Here is a 19,840-nt window from a genome sequence, read left to right on the forward strand (position 1 = left end):
GCCCACAGTGAATTGGAAATGCATCTGACAGAAACTGACCTATACTTACTCTGCTGTACATTTCACTGAGACAGATTTTAATTAATCGAACTAGTTTCTTGGGAATACCAAATTCAATAAGAATATCATATAAAACTTCTCTCTTAACCGAGTCATATGCCTTTTTGAAATATATGAATTACTGATGCACTGTACCCTTATACTCCCATTTTTTTCTCCATTATCTGTCGAATACAAAATATCTGATCAATAGTTGATCTATTACGCCTATAACCACGTTATTTCATTATATTTGATCATACTCTTGAATATTGCTATGTAATTTAACATGTAGTTACATAATTAGAATTTTTTTCAATTATTACCTCGAATAAATTCTTGTCACATGGATTTTGTTAAACCTGAAGTTCTGTAAGAAATGCTTACCTTTCATTGTTGATCTGAAATCGCCTTATCATCTTTCTGGACAGGATGCTGCTTTGTTTCAGCTGCATTTGAAAAATGCGTAGCAAGTATAATTCCCATCCTAAACGGCATAACTGTATGAAACATGCGTGTTCCAGGCACTACGGTAGATTTTGCAATTCGAGGAGCAAGTATTTTTTCCTCTTCAACATAGCTTTTTTCTGAGAAATAAACAGTACGGTATTAATGTTTGGGAGATAGTCCTTTGTCCAGTCGTACAATTCTCTGGGTGTAGTTATTTGTTTATCACATGGTCTCTGCAAACTAGAACGAGCTGCAAGCCTTTTACATGTCCCACCTACACAGTCACATGAGCTTTTGCCATGCGATGTGCCAAAATAATGTCATTCTGCTGGAAATCTAAAATCTTCTTCATATAATGTAAGGTTAAGGAAATGTTTTCAATTTTTATACTGAGCAGACGATCCATCGGAGAAATACATAATTTTTTGTAGTGAATTACAGATGTTTGTTTTAATCACGTTTTAATAAACTCTATTCGATGTTTTTGAAACAGACGTACAGCTAGTGTGTCATGTTTCGGACAGTCTGAAATTATTACCAGATTTTTAATGGATACTGTATCGGATGATGATTCGTTATAATATATTACGAAAGGATGAATGGTTGCCTGCACATTACTTCAGTGGAATGACTGAATTTCATCTTGGATTACGAAAGAATAGTTTTCAGCGAAGTCGCATAACACAACAAGTTGGCATGGCTGTAGAGATGATTTCATGTCATGTAGAAACTTACATTGTTCAGATGATATAAATGAGTGGGTCAATAAATCACCGAGTTTGTCCAAGAGGCAGTCGAGAAATTCTTCTGTGGATTTCACTATGGTCTCAAGCGTTGATCGGTCAGTTGTCATCCACGGCTTGTAGGTCACTGATTCAATAAAGTTTTCTTCGAAACATTTCTTTAAACCGTCTCTTATTTTTAATGGTCCAGGACATTCTTTACATTTCCTGAACAAGCAATATATTTGAGGAGGATTGCACACCATACTAGCCAAGAAATGTTGATAAGTTGGAAGGTATAAAGAAGAATTTTCTAGGAATCCACGTAGACCTGAAACTTTAATTGCTTCCAGCATGAGTTTTACATTCTGATGAGTGACACAGACAATATGGGTTCCACTTGCTCCAGCTAGAATACAATTTCTTGGTCTAAGAGCTGCAAATTTGGAGAATCCTACCTTCATATCAGGGTTAGAATTTTTAAATGCTGCATATAATTCATTAAGGTTTCCCAGAATTAATCTCTTCTGCTCATGTGTTTTACTCCCTGATTCTTTAATCGTGACATAATCTTTCTTATCAGGCATCATTCTGTTTATCTCGTCAGAACAATAGAATTCTTTAACTTTACCAGCAACAGCAGTGAGCAAGGATTTTTCTGGTTTCGGATTTGGTGAAGACAAAATTCCCTTTTCTTTTGCCAGAACTTTAGCTTTCTGAATCATGTATTCGGAAGCTAAAGGAAACTCTTTTTTTATTTTATTTATGCTCCAGCTTTTAGGTAGTAGTGTCAAAATGGTGATTTTCTCACTTTTACATGAATAATTTTGAAATTTTTCCTGCACTGAGTCAAAATTTCAGAACCAGGCCTTGATGAAGATTTTGGATCCTCAGCATCATTAATATCAAAGATTTTTTTTTTTAAGGCTTTTTCAACATTTTAAAATTTTTGTCTCTTACATTTCTTTTCTCGTAACCTCTTTCATTTAATAGGGACACACCTAAGTCAATAAGACTTGTATTTAATGAACTTACATTTTCTGTAGAATCGACATATTCTTCATTACTAGAGTCATTCTCAGGATTTTGCGTCACACTTTCAATAGCATCACATTGTATTTTTATTTCTTTCCGACACATAATGCACACCTTTTGTTTCTGTTTTAAATTAGGAAATACATTAAGCATCCACGACACAACACTTCTTAAATTTTTCCTGTAATTACAATGCCCTGATTTCTCGAAGGTATTGCAGCAAACATATAACTTAAAACGCGCCCCCATTATATCACACAAAACTACCACAATTATACAAAAACTAAAGACAATGCTCTTATCAACTGTGACTCATAATGGCATGACAGAATAACAACAACGCAGATAATCAGACTAGTACCCTTGCGTGCATGCAGTGTTCGTGTAAGATGGGTTTAAGTGCTACAAACCAATACACAGACATATTTTTTTTTTTATTGATATTCCCGAAGCCTTCTAAAACTAAACCTTACACCAAGGGGAGAATGCTCTTAACTCTATAACATATCTTTTTCACGATATGATTTATGACCTGCATTTTTAGATATGACCTGTTAAAATGTGTTGCACGTGACCATTCAATAAAAAATTCGATAGTTTAATATAAACCTATTTTTAATGAAAGGTGTGATACCTTAGCTTTAAAATAAGCCCAAGTTTAAAATTCTACCTCAGTTAGAAGAGAAGTTATGAATTGTTTTTGTTGACATGGTATGGAACATTTTTACATTTTTTCTCATATTGGCAGAATTAGTGTATGGATATCGTGCACTACTGAAGACTAAAATTTTACATAATTAATTAACTTAAGATTCTTTACCATCCCACTAAATTTAATGAAAATCTGAGATGGTCGGGTTGAAAAGTCCACTTTTTTGTGTTGATTTGACACGAAAGTTCATAGAAAAGCAAAAATTATGTCACAATATATGAATAAAACAACACATTTTCCTAACATAACTTTTTAAATTAATTTTTGGTGTGCTTTTCACATATTTCTGTCGTAAGGCAAAACATAGCTAAGGTGATTGCCTGCCGATCCAGCGTTGCACTCGGGTGCAGGTTCGATTCCCGCTTGGGCTGATTACCTGGTTGGTTTTTTTCCGAGGTTTTCCCCAACCATAAGGCAAATGTCAGATAAACTATGGCAAATCCTCGGCCTCATCTCGCCAAATATCATCTCGCTATCACCAATCCCATTGACACTAAATAACCTCGTAGTTGGTACAGTCATTAAATAACCAAGTAAAAAAATCATAGTCTACTCTCTGAGATCGGAACCAGTGTGTGACAGCCATCTGCATCTCTCTGTTCATCCCACTTTTGTGCTCTAATTTTTCGTTTTTCTAATATTCCCACATTCATTTTGTTCCTGTACTCTCTAGTAACTGCTCGATCTTACTGTTAGTAGCAAGAGAGCACAAAAAATGAGTGACAACATATTAGCCTAACGTTACTATAACATGGTCAGGGGCGGACGCAGGATTTTTTTTCGGGGAGGGATTTGAGGAGATAGTAAAAATGGAATAATGAGAAATAAGTTTATATACTCACAATTTGTTTCCGAGTCACAAACATTTACAAGTTGGCCTGAGTAGCGTAGTCGGTATAGTCTTCTGTGCTCGAAGTTGCGGGTTCTATCCCAGCACAGTTCGATGGCATTTAAGTGTGCTTAAATGTGACAGGCCTCATATCGGTAAATTTATTGGCATGTAAAAGAAGTCCTGCGGGAAAAAATTCTGGCGCACCAGTGACACTGATATAACCTCGGCAATTGCGAGCGTTGTTAAATAAACCAAAATTTTTAAATTTTAATATTTACAATGACTGCAATACAAAAACAATAACAGAGTGATATTTACAGAAGAAGGTGACGAGGCTTCTTAAACATTTCATCCAGTACTTCATAAGCATTTATTTCTACATTTTTATGTATCATCATCAAGACCAGTCCATTCAATCTGTCTGCTCCTCATGTAAGTCTTCAAAACTGCAATGTTGAGAACGACCGTTCTGGTGTTGCTGTAGTTACAGGCAATGTGCAGAAAAGTTTTAGCACTTTGTGAGTGCAGGGAAAAATAATTTCATTGCACCTGTTCAAAGATGATATAAAATCAGTAGGCACTAGGTGAAGATTTTTCTGATCAAGGAAATTTCTTCTCACATCTTCAATTCATTGAAGAAAGACTCTGGTGATGCATCAACATCATTGGGCCACTGATTTACTATAGCCTCAACACTAGTTTCTAAATCTTCATCTGATGCTCGCACTATGTTTTTAGGCAGCAAAGTTTGTATGGACTTTAGGATTCCTTATGATTTAAAAACCTGTCCTTGAGCTGACTAATGAAATAGTCCAAGAAGGGAAGGAGAATTGAAAGCCTAAAATACTCTTCAGAACTCTCTGTCTTGAAGTTAGAATGCTGTGTTTGTCTCCCTGCAGTTCTTGGAATTTCCAGCGTAATTGCAGTAAGTTCAGCAACACTTTTTGCCTCTAGGTTCACTGGCTGAAAATTTAAACGAAAATCTTCCATTTCTCTTTCTAGATTCTCACATAGTTCAATGCATGTCTTAAGGTTCATCTGTTCTGACTGTAGTAGACTGGCTAAACCATGTGACAGGCTAAAAACATGGTTAGCTACAATCATTGACACTAAAAATGTTGGTTTCTGTATGGCTTATATTACGATGTACTTAAGTACATATGATAATATTTCAGTGCAGAAATTCTGCGTCATCATATGATGATGGAAGAGTGGAACAGAGAAAAATTCTCTCCGGCACCGGGATTTGAACCCAGGTTTTCAGCTCTACGTGCTGATGCTTTATCCACTAAGCCACACCGGATTTCCATCGCGATGTCGGATCGAATCCTTTCAGTTTAAGTTCCACTTCTTGGGTTCCCTCTAGTGGCCTACCCTCATGCATTGCGTCATAGAGATGTATGACAATGGCGCAATGTCCATACATGTGCAGAGGTTCATATCATGATATGCGAAAAATAATCACTTTGTGATTTAAGATGGTGCTTATTCCGTCGGATCCTGGCCACATTGTCACTCATAACGAGTTATATTATTAGTCCTCTTGCGTTGGATCTCTTGTAGTAAGTGTCAGAGAACAGTGCTACTCTCCAGTGGGCAGTGGAACAGAGTTGCGAAGCAGAGGCACGAAAAATCCCAGATATAGGAATTTCTTTCAATGCAAAGATACGTTTATTTAACATTTTAGCAAAGAGAATTTACGTGGAAAACTTCTAATTCCTACGTACATTCACGAATTAAAATCAATATTATTTTTGTTTCAAAATTTCGGGAGGGGATATATCCCCTTAATCCCCCCTCCCTTGCGTCCGCCCCTGAACATGGTAACATAAGAAACAATGTATTATATCCATAACAATGTTATGGATAGAAAACTTGTGCTTCATGTACATGATATTCAATCACCAACAAATAAAATACCACAACAAACATTACAATCAAGTTAATCAAAATGACAAATAAATTATTCTACTTCTTGTTGCCCTCCAAAATTGCTGCTGAGAAACGAATATCTAAATCGAACAATTGCTCATGCCCAAATGGTATAATAAATTTGTGATTTCATAATGTAATAAGAAAGACCCAATTGCGTAACTTGGATTCCCAGACAAAAATTCCAATTTTATTAATTAAGGATGGGAGTGAAGCAAGTTATATTGCTTTTTGAACTAAATTACCATAGGTAGTGCTAGGTTAAAATGGGTTAAATAGATATTTAACACCTTAAAAGAAAAGATATTGAAGAAGACCATGCGATGAGACAAGAGAGGAACACAATGAAGTTTCACAGATTGATAACTGTGTCTATTATTCAACTTGGTAGTGAAACGTGGATCCTTAATAGAACTATAGCTCAATAACAGCCACAGATATGAAATATCTCTGACCATTAAAATATAAAACAATTAGCATAGTTATATAGTAGGTAGAGTTTGTAGATTTTCGCAATTATAATAAATGCAAAATGTGACCAAATGCTGTCAAAATAAGTAATTTTATGTCTAAAAGCGTGTTAAGTATATTACTGTAATTTTTAAAACCTCGATAAAATGCGAAATTGAGCACAAAATACGAAATGTATGTCTTTCTACAAAATAAAAGCGAAATTACACTTCCAGAATATTTTTGATAAAAACATTTTGGTAAAATTTTCTTTCTAAAAGCCAAATTTGCTAAAACTAGCTTTCTATAAATTTATTTTCCTAACAATGCTTTCTCTAACAAACATACATAGTTCATATTTTTTTTTTAATTTATTTCCTACAGATATAAATTCATGTTTTAAATTATAGCGATAGATTAAAACACTTTATTAAGATCAATTTTATTATATGGAGGTAGTCAATGATCCTATCTTCCTCTTTAAATTTTATATTCTAACTAGCTGTACCCATGCGCTCCGATGCACTTATTAGAAATAAATATAAAGTAATTACATAATTAAAATAGAACATTGGGTCCAGGGAACATTCGTGTTTGATAGAAGAATAAATCGTTTAATATGCTACTTAATTTAAATTCTATTTAAATAATTAAAATGCTATCATTTTGGTTCAGAGACCACTCATTTGGTGCAAAGATAATTCGTTTAACATTTTTCTAAATTAGTCTTGATTGTATCCTTTAATAAATCACTCCAAATTAATAGAGTTGATTGTGTACGAAGATCAATTTTATGTTAACCTTACTGTGCATCTTTTTTTTTTTTGTTAAGTTTATTTTATTCACGCCTTAACATCTGTGGTCATGTCGCGTGTTTAGAATGTGTGGGTATATCAGCAGGCCGTTTTTACTCTTGTTGAGTTCCTGTTTCTTTTATGTGTTGTAGATTAACTGATTATATACTTTGATTAATGTTTTTTGTATTGGTAATTGAGGTGGTGATGAATAATGGAATGTATCTTTCCAATCTGGCATTTGCCTTTATGACTAAGGGAAATCATGAAAAACCCGTCAGATTGGTCCGCCATGGGGTTTGAACCCGGGACCCCCGAATGCGTGTCTCAAATGCTACCGCCTGAGCCAACTCGCTCGGTTGTATATCATTGTTTATGCAAATAAAAAAATGAGGTACCCTACATAAATATTATTTTAAGAAACACAGGAAACGAATATGGGTAAATTATGAGCGCAGGAATGCCATTTCATGACGCCTTTTAAAATAAATCAGCTCCAGTGATCTCTATGGTAAAATGAGTGTATAAAAATTAGAGTCTTTTATGTGGACCAAATAAAATTGCAATAATCAAGTTATACAATATTTCGACAGAATATCAAGTTTTCTGTGCGTACAGATTTCTTTTTATCTTACCTCAGTCCTCATTTGTAGCATTATATCCATCTAGACAAACTACAAATTTCAAATAGAGAAGGTTAATTAGCTTCTGAGATTACTTCATACAAACACACAAAATAATATTCTCTCTATATTAATATTGATAAACGTCAAGACCGCCTTAAATAGACGGATTCATTTGTTTTGATTTCATTGTAGCCATCGTCGTCATTCCTGCACTAACTCCTATGTCACATATTGATTTTCAGATTTTTGCTCTATTAAATAAATTAAATAGTGATGCAGCAAATAATACAATCTACTATATATATAATTTAATTATATTTCTTTCTTTCGAAAATGTAAGAATTCACGATCTCTTAAGCACTACTGCCATAGAATGAATAAATTTATTTTTCTTCCTACTAAAAAATTTAATATTTTGCACATAGAAGTTACGGAACAACGACACTATAATCTGAGGCGGCGGTGGAAATGTGTTGTATTGTTATTTTAAAACTCTTGTATAAACTTAAAATATCAGTCCTATCAAAATTTTGCCTGGAATAAAACTTATCGAAAATCATTTTTAAAGAAACTTTTAATATGCAACATTTTTCATAAAAATCAATAATAAGCAAGATATTTCGGTTTATTTAATTCAGACCCCCTTATAACTCCCCTTTTAAACAACGTATTTTGAGTGTCATATAGCCTAAAATCTAAGTTACAACGAACTTAATTTATATTCCAATTTTCATCGAAATCCATTCAGACATTATCGCGTGAAAAGGTAACAAATATCCAGACAGTCAGACAGACTTAAATATCAGTCCTATAAAAATTTTGCCTGGAATAAAACTTATCGAAAGTCATTTTTAAAGAAACTTTTCTTATGTAACATTTTTCACAAAAATCAATAATAAGCGAGATATTTCGGTTGATTTAATTCAGTCCCTCTTTTAACCCCCCTTTTAAATAAAGTATTTTGAATGCCATATAGCCTAAAATCTAAGTTACAACGAACTTAATTTATGTTCCAATTTTCATCGAAATCCGTTCAGCCATTATCGCGTGAAAAGGTAACAAACATACAGACAGACAGACAGACATACAAACAAAAATTTCAAAAAAGCGATTTTCGGTTTCAGGATGATTAATTATACATGTTAACACCAATTATTTTTGGAAAATCGAAAATTACCAGAAAAATTTCGCTTACAGATTTATTATTAGTATAGATGTGATGGCTTTAAATTTCTTCTGTTGTTTTGTTCATGTCTTTTGGGCTTCGCCCTCACCGCTTTCTCCAGAACGAATTCCGCAAGTATATTTTCAGAATCACATTATTCCTTCAGTACCTATCCGGTAATTCCTCCCAATCCAAATTTAACATAGGATTTTCAGGTTGCTCCCTGTTTCTTTCCTATCTCAAAGTTTTCTTCAAAAGCGCTAGTACTGGGGATGGTAGCCTACACTCCGTAATTCATTCTGCATTATTGTTGTTAGTTTTAATTTTGAACTTGGTTTCAGGAAATTTTAATTTATTTACTCATTTTTAAAATAAAATGTATTTTTTATAAACACAGTTTGAAAATTTTAATAATCATTAAACTTGTGCTTCATATTATAAAAAGTACATAAAATGAATGTGTTTCAATATGTGACAGTCTTTCTGCATATTATACTGGTTCAAAACTAATCAGCTTACACGTAACTTATGCCTACGAATTAATTACTACAATTTCAATTACAAATTTCCTCTAGTACTTCTACAGATTTAATTAAGTTGAAAGTTATACGATATTTAGGAAATTTCATTTGCAGGCAAACTGTGGATAAGTAAAAGCAGTACAATGTAAGGTGATCAGTTTTGATGTGGACTATTCAATATTCAAATTTTGATTTATGTTTCTTTTTTCTTTACTTCCGGAAGACGATTATCTAAACAAAACCACTGAGAACAAAGCTGGATTTTATTTAAAATACAGTAACTCATGTGGAAATAGTGATACTCTACTATAAATTACATATTCCAGTTTTAGACATAAAGACAACACATTTTACATACATTTTCGTTTTAAATTGTTCTGTCCTGGAATGAGAGAGACGTTTCTACGGAAGTTTCGGGCTATTATTACGTAGAGCTCTACAGAGATATATTCTATTGCATTGTATTGTATTTATTAACATCCCATGGTATTCATACATTGATTAAATGGCGAACTTACTCGTGTTAATTATGTAAGCATGTGCGGCTTACAGCTGTGTCGGTGCTACTTGACACCATCCTCAGAGCCTTCTGTGTCTCAGCATCATCTCAACATCACTGCCTGTTGTGTGGGTGCGTTCGTGTGATGAAGAGTTGAAGAGAGACACAGAAGGCTCTGAGGATGTGTCAAGTAGCACCGAAACAGCTGTAAGCCGCACATGCTTACATAATTAACACGAGTAAGTTCGCCATTTAATCAAGTGTTAAAAGTAGTGTACGAAAGATCAATATGGATTCATACATTGCTTCACAGCTAGAACATGGAACAAGTCAAAAAACTTAATACTGTTATAAAGTCTTAATTTATAGTCACAGTCAAGATTAAATATATACAGACGAGATTTACAATATAGTCTACTAATACAACACATAGTTTTAGTATCAATTTCATGAAGCGTTATTGAATGTCATGAATTCACCTACAGAATAGAAGGCGTGAGAAATTAGGTACTTCTTTAATTTGGCCCTAAATAATCTTATGTTTTGAGTTCCGGTTTCATTTTTTATATCGATAGGGAGGCTATTAAAATTTTTTACTGCCATATAATGCACTCCTTTTTGTAGCATGATAGACTTGCCGATGGAGTATGAAGTCATTTTTTGACGAATATTTATGCTATGAACTGTTGGATTTGTTACAAAGTTTTCACGATTACATACGAGGAAGATTATTAATGAAAATATATACTGACAAGCCATGGGCATTATTTGTAGTTTTTTGAAAATATTCCTACACGATTCCCTAGATTTGGCACCTACTATTATTTTAATTACTCTTTTTTGTAATAGGAACATACTGTTACTCTCTGTGGAATTTTCTCAGAATATTATTCCAAAACTTATTACCGAGTGGAAGTATGCAAAGTATAACCAACAACCAAGATATTTTCTATTCGGTCTCTCAACTTTTTATTTAATAGTAAGCACAAATTGTCAACTGTTACAGTAATTACTGTCTTATTGTATGTTGATTCAGTAGACATCCCCAACATACAGCAGAAGAGTCAGCGTGTAGGGAATTATAAGTATGGACACTTCACGTTGGTACCTTTGATGTAGAATGACTGATTTCAATGACCTTCACCCCATCAACAATTAAAATATGTGATGATTTGATAGCGCTGAAAAAAAAAACTCCTATGAGAAATAAAAACCATGTGCCTGTTATTGTATGCAAATATTAAACGAATTTGATACATAATTTTTTAATGTATTACATTATTTTTCAATGTAAATTATTATATATAAAACATAAAAATTATTATTACAGCTAGTTTATCATTGAGAAATAAGGAAAAGCTATGAACTTCAATTTATTGGAAGCAAGTCTGTTACCAAATTATGCAACAAGGTAGGCGATGATTGGATCCTGTGTTTCATCTCTAAACCTGAAAGTGGAACTAAATGCAGATAAAGAAAAAAAAAAAAAAAAAAAAAAAAAAAAACAGAACAGGAAAATTAGTTCAATGTCCATTCTACAGGATGTTTAAAAAATACCGGGCATAGTTTCAGGTATGTATTTCCCACATGTAGACAATCAAAATAGTTCATTACAACATGTGTCCGGAAATGCTTCATTTCCGAGTTATGGCCTTCACAACATTGAAATTCACCGGAACGTTTTTCTTTCCGCAGGTCGTTGTCATTACAGAAGATGTTCAAAATGTCCACCTCCTGCTTGAATACAGACCTCACATCGATGTCTCACTGACCTGCGAACATGATCCCAAACTCCAGGAGTATTGCGTATGTCCTCAGAACATGCCACAATTTGATTCCGAAGGGATTCCAAATCAGGCACCGGAGACGAATAAACCAATGATTTTAAATGGCCCCACAAGTAGAAATCAAGAGGGTTCAGATCAGGTGAGCGTGGAGGCCAAGCAATTGGGCCACCTCTACCTATCCATCGATCAGGAAATCTTCAACCCAAGTACCGGCGAGCCGTACGACTGAAGTGTGCAGGAGCGCCATCATGCAAGAAGTGAATGTGTTGACGATTGATCAGTGGAGTGTCTTCTAAAACATGAGGATTGGTGTTTTCCAGGAAGTTTGTGTATGCCTGCCCGGTAAGTCTGTTTACATGTACATGGGGTCCAACTAATCGATCACCAATGATACTGGCCCACATGTTGAGGGAGAACCGCACCTGGTGATGAGATGGAACAGTTGCACGTGGGTTTTCATACGCCCATACGGTACATGCTGAGTGTGGAAATTTGTTATGCCATCTCGTGTGAACTGTGCTTCATCTGTAAATAATACTAAGGCAGGAAAGTTCGGATTTACACCACACTGCTGTAAGAACCACTGACAGAACCTAACTCGTGCAGGGTAATCTGCTGGTGACAGGGCCTGTACATGTTGCAAATGATAAGGATACAATTGATACTCTTTCAACAGTCTCCAGACAGTCGTATGAGGAACATTGACTTGCAACGCTACCCTTCGTGTCATGTTCACAGCCTCCAGAATCTCCTCCTGTACTTCTGGAGTTGTAGATCTTGGTCGTCCCCTTCCCAGACCAGGAGAGTTAAATTTTCCATACTCGCACAGACGGTAATGGAGACGTACAAATGTCTTCCGATCTGGACATTGTCGCTGTGGGTACCTCTCCTGGTACAAACGACGAGCCAGTGCAACATTGCCGTCCGCCTTACCGTACATGAAGTGTATCTCTGCCAGCTCTTGATTTGAATACATGTCGCACAGTGTAACGCCTACACAACACTCAATGTAACCTTCACCTCGGAATGAACTGTCAGAGTGCCCTCTTAATGTCTCCTTTGCGGCAACGACCTGCGGAAAGAAAAACGTTTCGGTGAATTTCAATGTGAAGGCCATAACTCGGAAATAAAGCATTTCCGGACACATGTTGTAATGAACTATTTTGATTGTCTACATGTGGGAAATACATACCTGAAATTATGCCCCGTATTTTTTAAACAGCCTGTATAATAATAATATTTGATAGTTCAACACGATGTAGGCCTATTCTGTATGCTGGATTCTGTGGACACATACTCAGAGGTACAGTCACTGCCAGGGCATGCCACGATGCCGCCCCAGTACTTTTTTTGCAATCTGGAAGAGCCATGCTTCTTTATTTTTATTTTTCAAAATAATAATTGTTTACTTGCTCCTTCAAGTTACACAACGCACAACTGCACGCATTGTATTCTTCACCTAACATAACTAGAAACATTAAATCCTGGCGTTTAAGATGGATAGGACATGTAACAAGTATGGGTGAATCCAGAAATGCATATAGAGTGTTAGTTGGAAAACCTGAGAGAAAAAGACCTTTGGGGAGGCCAAATTGTAGATGGTAGAATAATATTAAAATGGATTTAAGGGAGGTGAGATATGATGCTAGGGACTGATGGCAGGCTTATGTGAGGGAGGCAATGAACCTTTAGGTTAGTTAGTTAATTGCTTCTTACACAACTTTGTATTTTATAAGCATAAATTAGTAGTAGTAGTACAGTAGAACCTCTGTGATCCGTGGTAATGAAGGGTGTGGACAGAACGATTAACTGAAAAGATCGGATAATCCGTTACTGGTTATATGGAAGATTTTGTTATTTCCTTCATGGTCTTGTATTTAACTCGCTACATAGTGGACCAGAAGTTTACTAATTTAAGTCTGGTTGTCAACAAGGGTATTTAAAGGGCAAGGAAACCTCTTGTAATGACTCTCTGAGAAAAATAGGAATAATGGAGATCTCAGGTTGTAGATTTACATACTTTATACACTTTATCCTTGTTTTTTATTAAATCGCGCATTGTAACTCCAATCTCGTATTCTGATACGAGATGAGCTGCAGTTTCCCTTTCCCAAACCATTAAATTATTTGTACTTGTTTTTCGATACTTAGCACAACATGTTTTCTGTTGGCACCATGGAACAGTAAAGCTTGTAATAACACTTTCTAGAAAAAAATACGCAGGGCTTACTAATACAACATACAAACTGTACTTCAACTAAGTTATATAAATTCTGAAGAAAAAAAAAAAAAGAGCGAGAGAAAGTCAGTCGGATGATCCGCCAATCAGTTAATAGGGTGACGGATAATCGGGGTTCTACTGTATGTATAATAGCTTTGGTATTAGTAATAGGCCTAAGTAATAATAATAAGCCATGCTACAACGCGGCCGATCACCTGAACAGCCGTCGTGGTAAAGTCACTGAGGATGGAGAGGCAGTCTCCGAAACATGTCTGAATTTTGTTAATTTTAATAATTATTTTATTTTAATAGTGTTCATACAACTGTGATATATATTTTGTACATTTCTTAAATAATAATAATAATAATAATAATAATAATAATAATAATAATACAATATTTACCTGTACACTTACGTCCTCATACAACAACACACCCTCTTATTTGGCCCTTTACCTACCAGTACGTGCTTAAGCCTACATAGAGTTACAACACCCTAAACTTTTTTCTATATGGTACTCTCTTTCTCAAACAACTTTCCACAGTCGGCCATAATTCTGGAAATTTTTGCTGGTCAGCTTATTTTCTTTGGTTCATCGATGTCTCCATGACTGTGATTCTGATTACAGTACCAGCATGAAAGCTTTCGTTCTGATGATATATCATTCAGTGTAAATTCATATTTAAATCGTCTTGAAAATATGACTGTTCATTGTAAGGTTTCAGATATTAGGGAAGAACTATGAAAAACTTTTTTTCGAAAGAATTAAGTACCAGTACATACTGATCCTGTAAATGTCTTTGACTTATTACATACTCGGGTACTACTGTACTACTGTCCATGAATGACGTAATTCTATAAGCAAATGATAATAGATACTGTATATAAGTCAAAATTAGAATATCCACCTAATATTCAGTGTTGCTGTAAATATGCAGTTTACACGCAGTTCCTTGAAGAGCTTCGTGTTGGAATTTATTTTAAGTAGGTAATAATAATAATAATAATAATAATAATAATAATAATAATAATAATAATAATAATAATAATAATAATAATAAACGTTTCGGTACTATTTTATTTATGACTGTGTATACATCCCTGCATATACCGGTCCAGTTGTGAATGTTTGATAGCTCAACATGTCTGTATGCTGAATTCTGTGGATATAATAAAATTATATCAGAAGAGTATACGTCTTGTATTCCAACAGGACAAAATATTAGCAATTATCCAATTTTATGAATATAATAATAATGCAGTTCACCTAAATGGACATTTTTGCAGATACCAGTATCACTTCTTAGCCATTGATATGTATTACACATAAGGGATTACTTCTTATCTGCCTATAAAAAATACTGAATGTATAAAAAAAAAAACATGTACCGGTATAGTGAATATCATGGAATACTATTTTCAATTTCATTACATCATTTTTTTTACAATATTGTATCAATGTTTCCAATAAAAGAACAGTTATACCTTAAGAATTTCTGTTTTAATACAGTGTCAACACATGTGGCTACAAAACTAACAGTTTTGGATTCCGGTTCCTCATTATAAAAGTGGGAATTTATCTTCCTTGCTTAAGAAGTACGCCATGAACTTTTCTGACTTCTTCAGACTCACATTCTGACCTCTTTATACAAAAATTAACTTTTTCAATTTATGTTTTGATACTCTTTACCCATTTTACAGACGTGGACAAATTATTAGATTAAAACGTTTTCCTTGGAAACATAATATAATTCGCCATAATTTAATTTAATTTAATTTAATTTAATTTAATTTCTTCCTGTAACCACTACAGGTTGCCATCGACAAAGAGTACCATGATACAATAGAGTAAAAGCCTTGAGGCTTAGTGATAAATTGTTGTTAGAGTGAAAAATAAACAATTTGAATTATGTTGAAACACATGATGTTAAACGAAGTAACCTGAAGGAGATGCGAATTGGTCATGGTCCATATGTATGATGCCTGAAAATAGCTATTGAGCCTTTGAGTGCTGCAATTGTTAGATCTCTTAAAATACTTTTATGCAGGCCAAAAGATTTACAGAAGTCGACTAGGAACTGGGGTATGGTCCCACGGGCTCCTATCATTAGTCCCGTAATGACGATGGATTCCAGATGGTATTTGTCCTTATAAAAACTAATGGAAGGTTCATATATATTCCTTTTTTCCTCGTGTACTTCTTCTGGCTGGTGTTCGTGTAATTCGAATCTCACAGTAGGGTCTATGATGTAACCTTCAAGAGAGAGAGGTTTAAATGCAATGATGTCAATTCTTCGATTACTGCCCTCACTGGATATGCCGTGTACTTCTTCATATACTTATCAATATAATTCACAGAGTCTCATATTGTTGTAAATATGATTGTTTACATCTTCTGTTATATTTTTCCAATGGTTAAGTATATTGTGTCTGGCTGAGTTGGTACTACTAGTGTTTTAATTATATACTGCAGAAGATATTCAAATGTCTGTTCTCCCATGGCCTGCAAGAAAACCGGACATGAACGAAACTGAAAATCTGTGATCTATACTGAAGAAGAAAGTGAACAAAATGAGGCTTACAACGAAACATGGACTCATTGAAGCACTGTCTGATATCTGGCTAAATGATGCTGATATTCAAAGAAAGTGTCAAACTTTGGTTTCCAGCATCCCTGACAAAATCGATGTGTTAATAAAGAATAAGGGAATGTTCACAAAATATTAGTAACTTCCAGACTCAATTTTCTGTTCATTATTTTTTTGCAAAATACAGTTTTGTTCATTATTTCTGAAGCACTGGAAAGAATTATGAACGAGAGAAGAGTTCGGGGGAGAAGAAGATACCAGATGATAGACGACATTAAGATATATGGATCTTATGAGGAGACAAAGAGGAAGGCCAAAAATAGGAAAGACTGGAGAATGCTGGGTTTGCAGTGAAAGGCCTGCCCTTGGGCAGAACATTATGAATGAATAAACATAAGTGTACATTTTCTTTTTTAGCAGCAGGAAAGAAAGACAAACTGATTTCTTCATCTGAAACGTTCTGGAATCTTCCTTGTGCTCATAATTTCTTTGAATACTTTGGATGATTCCTTTGCAGTTCTTGGGCGAGTTGGATCTTGAAAATCCACATGATATAGACCGAACCTCTCACTGAAACAAGAACAACTTCAATGAGCATTGTTGTAAAGATTCTGAGAAAATCAACGTAGAAGAACACATTAATTATTATATAAACCTAAAAGAGCTACAACGTAAAAATTTCTTCGGAAAAACTTAAGTCAGCAAAAAGGAATAAATTCAGCAAAAATTGTAATCAAAATCACATAATAAAATAAAAAGTCTTCAGCTACCTAGGACAGAAACTCTCTTACATTTCAGTTTCTGATGAATAAATTTAGTAAATACCGTACTAAAAACTCAAACTGGTAGAAAATCCAAAAGTGTCTGTCTGGAAAGACTAAAATAATGAACACTCCAAAATTCCTGCTAAGCAGAAGATTAAAACAGTGTAACTTCGACTCTTAAGACCGCAGATAGAACATCCATTACTTCACCACAAAATAAATTAAACCATCTGCTGGTCTCCTCTGATTGAGGTTCTGGCTGATAAGTACATCTACAGTATTATCAGGCAGTACATCTCACTTGACGATATGTATCAAAAGGAGAACAATTTTTGTATGCATCTGAAATCTGACTATAGGAATATGTAGCTAGTCAGCGATGAAAGCAATGAAGGGGGAAAGGAACTGGCCACCCTACCCCATTATCTCCTGGCCTAGTTGCCTTATAAGTGATGCCTTCTTGATATCACTTAAGAGGTTCACAACTGTCTCGGATAGTTAACTAAACATAACATCTGTTGGTTAATATTCAAAGCACCATTATCATCAGGGGTGCATCCAGAATTTTGTTTTGGGAGTGCCTTCAGATATTATACAGTACTGTTCTTGTAATGTCAGTTACCTATCTTCAGAGTTCATAATGTATACAGTATCCAAATTTAATTTAAATATTCATTTCATTTATTAGGTACAAATATTTTGAAAGAAGGGACTTATATTTACAAATACAAATATACTATGGAATAAAGGACACTAACTTACAAAATATGAGCCTACTGAAAATTTTTACTACATCTGTTCGCCTGCTACTTGTTCTAAAGTGCAATACCTAAATCTCATTTTCAGAATATGTCACACTTTAAAAGATTGGGTCATACAGAAAGTCTAGGGCGACCAGACGTCCTCTTTTGTCTGGACATGTCGGGATTCTTTTATTATAGGATATCGCTTAATTTTCGCCAAGTTTGACAAACGATTCTGACATCACAACATGGCCGACATAAACCAACACGACAAGTAAATAAAACTCACTGAGATATCACCTCAACTAACCCACTAACCTTCTCACATACGTCGACCTCATGTCACTGAGATATCACCTCAAGTAACCCACTAACCTTCTCACATAAGTTGACCTCATGTCACTGAGATATCACCTCAACTAACCTACTAACCTTCTCACATATGTCGACCACATGACATCACCCCATTCTCCAATCCAGCCAACATATATTCTCATAAACACACTACCGATATCCTATAGTCATATAGACCCAGACATGTCCTCCTTTTTAGGAGACATGTCCTCCTTTTTAGGCCTTTGTCTGGGGTCCGGGCGGATTTTAAAACAATCAAGAAATGTCCTTTTTTTCGTAACTTGTAGTGTATGCCTGATATTTTTAAATTATCTGATTTGACGCCTTTTCCAAATAATTTGCCTGTAGGTGGCAGTAGCATCGACGGAATATACTCTTTGTCAACGATCGTAACTCTCTTTGCTCCTATTTGTTTCATATGTAGCAAACTGTAAAATAATTTTATATTATTAAATTTTATCACAAGTAGGCTATACTGTAATAAAATAGATATTGACATCATTTTAAGTATAATATAGGCCTAAGCCTAAATCTAAATATATATTTTCTATCCTCCTTAATATTATAGTTCCCTTGAGTTTCATATGTAACTATTTTAACTGTAAAATCATTATTATTACGGTACCTTTTATCAAAATTATTTTGTAATAGAATAGATATTAAGATAATTTTAAGTATGATATAAGCATAAATCTGTACTGTAAATATTTTGTAATAAAATAGATATTGACATAATTTAAAGTATAATATAGACCTAAACCTAAATTTAAGTACCGGTACATATTATCTGTCCTCTTCTTTTTTTTCGGACAATGTCCTCCTTAATGTTCCTAATTATGTCAGGTGAAGAATAAAATGCATGCAGTTCTGCATTATGTAACTATCTCCATTCTCCTATAACTTCATCTCTCTTAGCCCCAAATATTTTCCTAAGCACCTTATTCTCAAACACCCTTAACCTCTGTTCCTCTCTCAAAGTGAGAGTCCAGAAGAACTGGTAATACTATAATTCTTTTATAAATTCTAACTTTCAGTTCTTTTGAGAGCAGACTGTATGATAAAAGCTTTTCAACCGAATAATACCACGCATTTCCCATATTTATTTTGCGTTTAACTTCCTCCCGAGTATCATTTATATTTGTTACTGTTGCTCCAAGATATTTGAATTTTTCCACCTCTTCAAAGGAAAAATTTCCAATTTTTATATTTCCATTTCGTACAATATTCTGGTCACGTGACACTTAAAATGTAATGTACCAGTATGTAATTTGGCATATATTTTCTTTAACATTTGCGTGCTAAGGGTCCCGTAATGCTTGGCTTGGCTCACAATAAAAGGTTACCGGTATATACTTTAAAATAAATCAGTACCTACTAGGTAAAACGAAATACCATACTGTGTCCATTTTACGTTTCGAGATCACTGCAATGTTTACATTTTCTTCAGCTATATATGTAGACAATAATAATTGTGATCTTTTTCCTTTTGTTAATTGTTTTTATATAATGTCCAATTTAAATTTAATCTAACATTTGAAGTTGTTGTTTTCTAATGCCAGTCGTTTGATAATATAAGAGCCTAAGGTATTTCTTAGGTGGACTTTC

At 34.3% G+C, this 19,840-nt stretch overlaps 1 protein-coding gene and 1 long non-coding RNA gene across 4 annotated transcripts in view; one reads left to right on the forward strand and one right to left on the reverse strand.

Moving 5' to 3' along the window:
* The window catches only part of LOC138708977 (myrosinase 1-like), a 103,266-nt gene that overhangs the window by 42,664 nt on the left and 40,762 nt on the right, over positions 1–19,840 (reverse strand). Inside the window, exon 11 of one of the 3 annotated variants that reach the window (XM_069839400.1) lies at positions 14,847–16,944. The exons of the other annotated variants lie outside the window; for them this stretch is intronic. Coding sequence (XP_069695501.1) covers positions 16,821–16,944 — 124 coding nt within the window. The 3' untranslated portion in view covers positions 14,847–16,820. Of the gene's footprint in view, positions 1–14,846; positions 16,945–19,840 lie in introns of those variants that run through there. 3 annotated transcript variants of the gene reach the window in all.
* Positions 1–19,840, forward strand: part of LOC138708979 (uncharacterized) — a 50,838-nt gene that overhangs the window by 5,728 nt on the left and 25,270 nt on the right. The window lies entirely within an intron of this gene.

This window comes from Periplaneta americana, chromosome 11, assembly GCF_040183065.1.
Source record: "Periplaneta americana isolate PAMFEO1 chromosome 11, P.americana_PAMFEO1_priV1, whole genome shotgun sequence".
Lineage (NCBI taxonomy): Eukaryota > Metazoa > Arthropoda > Insecta > Blattodea > Blattidae > Periplaneta > Periplaneta americana.